Below are 8,657 nucleotides of genomic sequence, written 5' to 3' on the forward strand. Positions count from 1 at the left end.
TATATAAAATTTTCTTTTTGAGACAGCATAATTTCATGGTGTAGCCCTGATTGCCCTGGAACTTGTATGTAGACCAGGCTGACCTCCAATTCCCAGAGACTTGCCTGCCTCTGTGGCCCCGGTGTCCCAGGTGCTGGGACTAAGGGCTGTGTACCACCATGCTTGACTTATGCCTGGCATTTTTTCTTCCAAAAATTGTATACTGTTGTTAATTACAGAACACTTTCATACCCATTGTGATAAGTGAATGTGCTTTACTTAGAGAATACATTCTTCTTCCCTCCTCCATCTCATCTCTCTGAGGTAATCATTACTGCTTCTCTTTTCTCAGGGCTCATGAAAATATACAGATTCATATGTAGAGATGCTGTACATTATCTTCATAAAAATGTGATCATATTGCACATATTATTCTGTAATGTGCTGGTTTTCACTAATGTATTCTGGAGAGTCCCACACATCAGCTTGTACTTAATTAGTTGCAGAATAGTAATGCTGGCAGGTGCCACCCAGCTTTTCCCTATGAACTGATACCTCATTTGCTGCCATGTTTGTTTAATGTGTTGTTGCTTTCAGTCTGTGTAGCATGGATTTCTAAAGTTAGAAATGCTGGTTCAGAGGGTATGTTTACTATAAAGTTTAAAAGCCATTACTAACAGGCAATCCCAAATGGTAGTTGAGATTTAAGTTTCCTGCAGGTAACACAGAAATGTGCTCAACTGTTTAGTTTGTTTCAGTATTTGTTTTGTCATTCTGATGTGTGAACAGCAGTATCTCTCGGAAGCTTTAGTTTGAACTTTGGAGACTCTTAGTGAGCTTGAATGCCTCATGATTCATTATCCATCAGTTTTCTCTTTAGCTAATTCCCCGTTTGTTTGTTTGTTTACTTATTTATTTGATCTTTTTTGAGACAGGGTCTCCATGTAGTCCCAGCTGGCCTAGAACTCACTATGTAGGCAAGGCTGGCCTGAACTCATAGAGATCCACCTGTCTCTGCTTCTCAAGTGCTGGAGTTAAAGGCATGTGCCACCACGCCCAATTATTTGCTTATTTTTTTTAATGAACTTGACCTTGCTTTTAGTAACGTATCTGGTGTTTGAATCATGAATATATTTTCCCCAAGTTATTGCTTATATTGAGCAGTATTTCTGACATTGGAGTTGGATAATTCTTTGTGGTCAGAAAGCTGGTCTTCCTGTGTATTCTAATATGTTTAGAAACATCGTTGGCCTCTACCCAGTTGTGACAACTAAACATGTCTCCAGATGTGACCTAATATTCTCTGAGAGGCTGGGGCAAATTTACCCCTGGCTGAGAACCAGGTTTAGACTTGTTAATTTTGTCTTTTTTGTCATTTGAATTTTTGTTCACTTTGAAGAAATCAATTTTATTTTCCCTGATATTGTCTAGATTTCCTGGCTGGCTTAGAAAAACTTCACTCAAAAATTGTACAAATATTATTCTAAATTTTCTAATATTTGGTAGGTTTCTTATGTTGTTTAATAAACGTTTTTAAAAAGTCTCCAGGCCATCTGGAATTGATCTTTTTATATGATGTGATGTGACAAGTCTAGCTTAATTCATCCCAGTTATTAAACAAAACACTTTTCCCTATGAATCAAAATGCCTATTTGCAAAGTGAACTCCTTACGGGCAGCTGTCTGCTGGGCCCACGTATCAGACTGTCAAAGATTTGGTTTCTGTTGTGGGTGCCTTGGCTCTTATAGGACATTAAGGTAGAAAGGCACACTTTTTTTGTTTTCTGTTCCACGCAGTTTCAATCTAGAGAGCTATGCGAGGTACTGGTGCCTCTTCCACCCCGATCCAGCTGCAGAACAGAGCAGGGAGGAAGAATCAGGGGTGCTGCTTAGCCATCTTCTCCCCAAATTATCTGCTGTTTGGTTACTTTTTATTATTATTATTTTTACTTTATGTGTACGAGTGTATTGTCTGCATGTGTATGAGTGCACCTGTGTCATGCAATGCTGTGCAGATCAGAAGAGGGCTTCAGATTCCCCTGGAACTAGACTTAAGGACAATTTGTAGACGCCATGTGGGTGCTGGGAATCAAACCCAGGTCCTCTGTAAGAGCAGTCAGTGCCCTTAACCGCTGAGCCATCTCTTCAGCCCCTGGTTATTTTTTTAATGGAGAGGGTGGTGCCATTAATCTTAGAATGTTTTATAAATTCCTTTTAAATATTTTATTTATTATTTTTATTTTATGTGTATGTGTGTATTGCCTGCATGGAGGTAAGTGCACCCATGTCGTGCAATGCCTGCAGAAGACAGAAGAGACTGCCAGATCCCCTGGAACTGGAGTTACGGACAGTTGTTAGGTGTCATGTGGGTGCTGGGATTTGAACCCGCTTCTTCTGCAAGAACAGTCAGTGTTCTTAACTGCTGAGCCTTCTCTCCAGCCCCATAAATTCCTGTTAAAGTCTCACGTGCCTCTACCTCAAAGGTACAGCTGAGACCTTCATAGATAAAGTTCAGCTATGCACGTACGAAGAATTTTCTGAACAGATGAAGCAAGACTAATGTTGCTTAATGTAGATTTAGTTACTGATTGGATTTAAAGCTTTGTGACACAAAGAGACTGCTTGCTAAAATGCAGGTGCTTTGGCAGATGGGAAGCTCATTCTGTCAGTAGACAAACGTTTCTATCAGCCAGCTGTCATCCTTAGGGGCTGCAAGTCCTGAGCAACCCAGGAAACCCCAGCATTTGTCACCACCTAGATTTGGGACTCAGCCGAGAGGACTTAACAGTCACGGCCCTCCCTGAAGTGGTTGGCCACATGCTCAGATTTGCTGCTCCTGACTGACCAGTAGTACCTCCACTGAACTGTTCCTCCTAGACTCTGAGAGACTATGACTCTTGGAGTGGGGGGATAGAGTAATCTTATTTTCACTAGAGGGAAACGGCCATGACCGTGTGGTCTCACCGGCAGAAGAAACAGTGATCTCTAGTGAGATAGCCATTGCCGTTCTCCTTTTCAGGAGGCAGCAGGCTCTGCTTCTAAAAGAAAGAAGACGGGAGCAGATTTGGGCATGGGTGAAGGCAGACTCATGTCTTTGGGGCACGTTGGTCTCTTGTATTCCACCAGGATGTTTTTGGGTTTGTTTTAGGCCTTACTGTTACACAATCGTGGGACAATAAAAGACTTCTTCCTGGCTGGCCAAAATCTAGCATGGTGGCTGGTGAGTAAGCTTGCATATGACTGTCTTCTTGGGGAGGGGGCGTGTATCTCTGTGTTAATTTGTTTATTATTTTAATTTAGATGTCTTAAATCCAAAATAATTTGAGGTTACTAAGTTAGCATTATTAAAAAGCTTATTTATTTTTATTTTATGTGTAAGAGTGTTTTGCCCACATGTAAGTGCACCACATATGTGCATACCCACAGAGGCCAGAAGAGGGCGTCAGATCTACTGGAACAGGACTTAGGGATGATTGTTAGTTGTCATGTGGGTGCAGGGAACCAAACCTGGGTCCTCTGGAAGAGTAGCCAGTGCTCTTAACTGCTGAGCCAGCTCTCTGGCCTCAGGATTATCATATAGCCCAGACTGGCCTTGAACTCATAATCTTCCTGCTTTAACCTCCTGAGTGCTGGGATTACAGGTATGTGCCACCACCACCAGTAGGAGTGTCATTTAATTGATGGTTTATTGAACTCCTAAGCATTTTCTTAACTAACCTCCATATGGAAGTGCAGACTGTAGAATGAAGTAGGATGCATTTTAAAAATTTTATTTTTTGTGTGTGTGAAGGTGTGCAGGTACCTGTGTGTGTGCTGGTGCACATGTGCCTGTGTGTGCATAGGTCAGAGGAGGGTGCTGAGTTTCCTGCCCTTTTTCTCTTTGCCTCATTCCTTTGACACAGGGTCTTTCCCCGAACCCAGTGCTAAGCTGGCAGCCAGTAAAACCCTAGCCATCCTCCCATCTCTGCCTCCAGTGCTGGGCCTGGCCGCCACACCTGGGTTTTTAATGCAGGTGCTGGGATTTGAACTCAGCATTTCGAATTTCATGCATGTGCAGTAAGCAGTCTTAATCACTGAGCTCTCTCCCCAGTCCGGGAATTATATTTGAACTAGCTACAGTACATTATAGTATAGGACTAGAAATCTGTTGGAAAGAGCCCAGGCTGAATATGGATGAAAGGTGAACTTGGGCTTGTTGGGTATCGCAACACAGAAAAGGATTTCCAGAGGAGGAGTGTGTAAGGATTGGAAGGGGAACAATGCCTTTTCCAGACAGACGGAGTGTGAGGTGTTCTGGGCAGAGGGAGCAGCATATGCCAAAACACAGTGATGCAGAGCAGCTTGATACTGGATGGAGGGAGGTGGGGTGGAAAGTAAAGTCATTAGAATCATTGTATGTTAAATAATTTATTGATTATTGTATTAGGGTTCTCTAAAGAAACAGAACTGATAGAATGAATGAATGTGCGTGTGTGTGTGTGTGTGTGTGTGTGTGTGTGTGTGTGTGTGTTACAAAGGACTTGATTCTACTGGCTTACACAGCATGGTCTGGGTAATCCAACAATAACTGTCTCACACTGGAGAGGCTGAGGGCCTGGTAGTTGCTCAGTCCCAGAGGCTGGATGTCTCAGTCATCTGGCACTGAAGGCCTAGAGGATTTTGGAGAGCTGCTGGTCTTCAGTCTGTGTTGGAAGCCCAAAGAAGCTGGTTCTAACGTCAGAGAAAGAATGCAACAGCAACAGGAGAATGAACTTGCCAATGAGGGTGAAGGCAAGCAGGCAGAAAGCAAAACTTTCCTTCTTCCATGGCTTTTTATCTTGGCTGCCACCAGAAGGTGCTGCCCACATTTAGGTGGGTCTTCCTCCTCCAAATAATCTGATCAAGAAAACATTTCATAGGAGTGCCTAGAGGCTTGTGTTTTAGTTGATCCCAGATCCAGACAACCAAGACTAGCCATCCCTGTTCTAGAAAGTGATTCTATTTAGGAGGATCAAATCAAACTCTCACAACAGCAGAGGCAGCTGCTTATCCACAGCCCTGTGTCTGTGCTGGAAGCAGCTGGGGGTGGGGGGGCAGATGAAGAAGATGTGGAGACTCACACTAAGCCTGGGCCAGGGCCACTTTATAGCATAATATATGTGTATATATGTATATTTCCCACATGGGAATTTAAGGTACATTTAGAGAACTTGGTAAGATCTAGGCCATTGTTTAGTCATTTATACCTTGCCCTCAAATGCTAACCAGTCTCATGGCGAAGGTTCAATTTTTGACATCAGGGTTTAAGTTCATTGAGAGAAGTCTTGTCTCAGGAGGGGAAAGTGCCATCACTTAAGCAGGAAGTGTTGCCATCATGTGCTGGTTGACACAACCGAAAGAAACAGCCTTGTTTCATTATCTGGGAGCTTTGGGGAAACCTCGAACCCTCTAGGGGCTCTCATTTAACCCCGAATACAAGGCCAGCTGTTATAATGGCCTGCATCACTGCGTAGATGATCTTCACCTCTTCCTTTCAGACGTGGCCCTTAGGATGTCCATCCCCACTCCAGCCATTGTCCTTGAATGTTCTGTCTTTGCTTCTGCCACTGGGCCTTTGCACCTGCTCCTGCCTCTGTGTGGATGCTCTCCTCTATTATCCCTGCAGCTTATTCCCTTGGCTCTTCTGGTGAATCTTGGGTCTTTTCTCACGACAGTCTACTCTGCCAGCCCGGTTTCTCAGTGCTCCTACTCACTTCTCCACCTTCCTTTTTCCCTATGGTTCTTATCACCCTTTGTTATGTTATAAAATAATCCCACAACTTACTGTATTTATTGTTTCTCTTCTAGTTTTGTGAAAGCAGGGATGGGAATTTTTTTCTAGTTTTTCTCACTAATGTATATCTAGAGCCCAGAGTAGTACTTGATCCATTAGTGGACATTATCTATTAATGTCTCTAATCCACTAAAGGACATTAATTTAAAATTATTGACTAATGACTGAAGATTTTATACTGTACTTTATCAATATACTAAGCATGTCTTTCAAGGTCTATAGATACACATATGTAGTCCATGTTTATATACAGGTGCCTTGTATTATAACATGAACATTCTACTTCTTTGGCACAATATTTTTGGGGAACTTAGACTGTAGTTTCCCACTGTTGTAATAATGCAGTGAATGTTCTTAATAGTAAAAGTAGCTCTCATGACTCAAGTATTCATCTTATGCTCTTTGCTTGTGTTTTTGGCTGTTCTAGTGTTTGGCGTGCACTTTGTGCACTTTTATCTTTTACAGCTATTTTTAAGCTCTCTGTTTTTCTCATTGTTTCATTCTTGAATGCCACTTCAGCTTGTGCTAATATTGTCGACGTTGTTTTCTTCTTATTTACCTACAAGGTTTTGTTATTTTTGGCCTCTATTTATTTGGTTTGAAGTGCCCTTCCCATCAACAATATATTAGTTGAATTATGGTTTTAAGTGGATTAGGGGACCTCCACTCCATTCAAAAGTTGCTGTTGGTTTAGGAGGTATTTTGTTCTTTTTATACGTGTGTAGAATTTTAAAATTTTGTTTAAAATTTTATTTTATTTTTATATGTATGAGTGTTTTGCCTGCATGTATGTAAGTGCGCTATGTGTATGCAATGCCTACAGAGGCCAGAAGAGGACTTCTGATCCCCTGGAACTGGAGTTAGGGATGGTTGTTAGGAATGGATGTGGGTGCTGGGAACAGAATCTGGGTTCTCTGGAAGAGCAGCCAGTGTTCCTAAATGCTGAGCCATCTGTCTAGCCCCAGATTTTTTTTGTTTTGTTTTGAAAGTAACAGAAGGTGATTGTGAAATAAAAACCAACTAAAAAGTTACAGTCTGAGTACAAAACTTGAAAAATGTCCCCATTTTGTTATTATAATTATAGTTGAAGCTTCTAAAGTATTTTATTATGTATATCTCCCATGCATATACAAACATATATGTATACCAGTATAAAACATACATAAAACTACCTCGTTCCTACTGCTCTCTGTGTGAATGCTCTCCCTAGGTTTTGCTGGTAGTTCTGTCAGTCTTGGAGGTCACTGGTCATATTGTTAACAGTTTTAAATTTTCAAACATAACACACTCCCCAGTTCTTCATTGGGGAACACATAAATCAGCAGGGCAGTGGAGAGTCTGTTTACATCATCTTCCTCTTAACTTGGCTTCTTCTCGCAGTTGGGGGCTGTATAAAAATGGTCCCCCTGAAAAAATGTGAAAGTCAGTGGGCGGTTTATATTTCTTAAAATCAAAGTTAAAGCGTTAATTTTTTTTTTTGAGACAAGGTCTCATGTAGCCTGGCTAGTTTCAAACTCACTATGTAGTCAAGAATGACCTTGAGTGTTGGGATAACTTCCCAAGTGTTGGGATAACGGGCAAGTGGCTATCACACTTGATTTAGGTGACGCTGCATATAGAACTCAGGGATCTGCACATGCTAGGTAAGCATTCTATGACTGGGCTGTGTCCCCAGCATGTCAGCATTAACTCTTGGAAAAAGACTGAGAGTTCTGATATGTAACAATCTTCTGATTTGCAGGTGGGTAGTTCCCTTTTTTCTGCAAATATTGGCAGTGGCCACTTTATGGGCCTGGCTGGGGTAGGAGCATTTTCAGGAATTGCTGTTGGGGCCTTTGAATGGAATGTAAGTCATACCTTCTGCAGCAAATAAACTCTACTTAACCATTGTCCAAATAAGACTCATAAACACAAAAACGTGCTTTTAACCTTGAGTAACTGTTAAAGGCTTCCTGAAAACTATAGATGAAAAAGTCAAGTCTTTCTTTGGTTTTTCAGAAGGATTATGCTGGTTTTCATTTTTCTTAGTAAGAGACAGAATGTTTATATACCATGAGACCTTGAAATACTGCAAAGGAAGAACTGTTGGGGGGAAGATCACATTAGCATCTAAATGTATGCATCTCTATTGATACACATGTACAGATATATGCATATATATGAAGAGAAAGAGAGATGTACTCTGTCTTTTGTAGTACGTATTGAGAATGGGTTCAATTGAGCTCTTTGAGATATTCAACTAATTATTATAAAGTTCCTAATTTATAATTCCAGGTTAAATTGTAAACCATATAACATATTGGATTATTTATTCAGTTCATTGGATATATTTGTTCTAGAAAATAGGATCTAGTCACCAAAACTATAAATTTCTTAATCTTGTATTATCTATTTATATAAGTCATTTGCCTGTTTTGATCAATCAGAAAGCACCACACTTTCTGTTCATCTTTCTTCTTATAGATTATAAAAAATAAAGAATACTTCTACAGAGTCCAAACTTTACAAAAAGCCTTTTTCTTCATCACAAATTATCCCTCCCCTTCCCTTCCCTCTCCTCCCTCCCTTCCGTCTTCCCTTTCCCTTCCCTTCCCTTCCCTCCCCTCCTCTCCCGTTCCCTCCCCTCCCCTTCCCTCCCCTCCCTTCCGTCTTCCCTTTCCCTTCCCTTCCCTCCCCTCCCCTCCTCTCCCCTCCTCTCCCCTCCTCTCCCCTCTGCTTCCTTTCCCTTCTTTTCTTTGAGACAGGGCCTCACTATGTAGCTCTGGCTGGCCTTAAACTCTCTATAGAGCCTGAGACCAGGCTGGCCTCAAACTCAGAGATCCATCTGCCTCTGCCTTCAAAGTGCTGGGATTAGAGTCAAATGCCGC

General features: G+C 41.6%; 1 protein-coding gene across 1 annotated transcript in view; it reads left to right on the forward strand.

Annotated features, from left to right (window-relative positions):
- LOC103740077 (sodium/glucose cotransporter 1-like) overlaps window positions 1-8,657 on the forward strand; it is a 53,854-nt gene that overhangs the window by 1,851 nt on the left and 43,346 nt on the right. The window contains 2 exon segments of the mRNA XM_008840627.1: window positions 3,127-3,198; window positions 7,532-7,636. Coding sequence (XP_008838849.1) covers window positions 3,127-3,198; window positions 7,532-7,636 — 177 coding nt within the window.

This window comes from Nannospalax galili, unplaced genomic scaffold (genome assembly GCF_000622305.1).
Source record: "Nannospalax galili isolate Female #2095 unplaced genomic scaffold, S.galili_v1.0 scaffold2661, whole genome shotgun sequence".
Lineage (NCBI taxonomy): Eukaryota > Metazoa > Chordata > Mammalia > Rodentia > Spalacidae > Nannospalax > Nannospalax galili.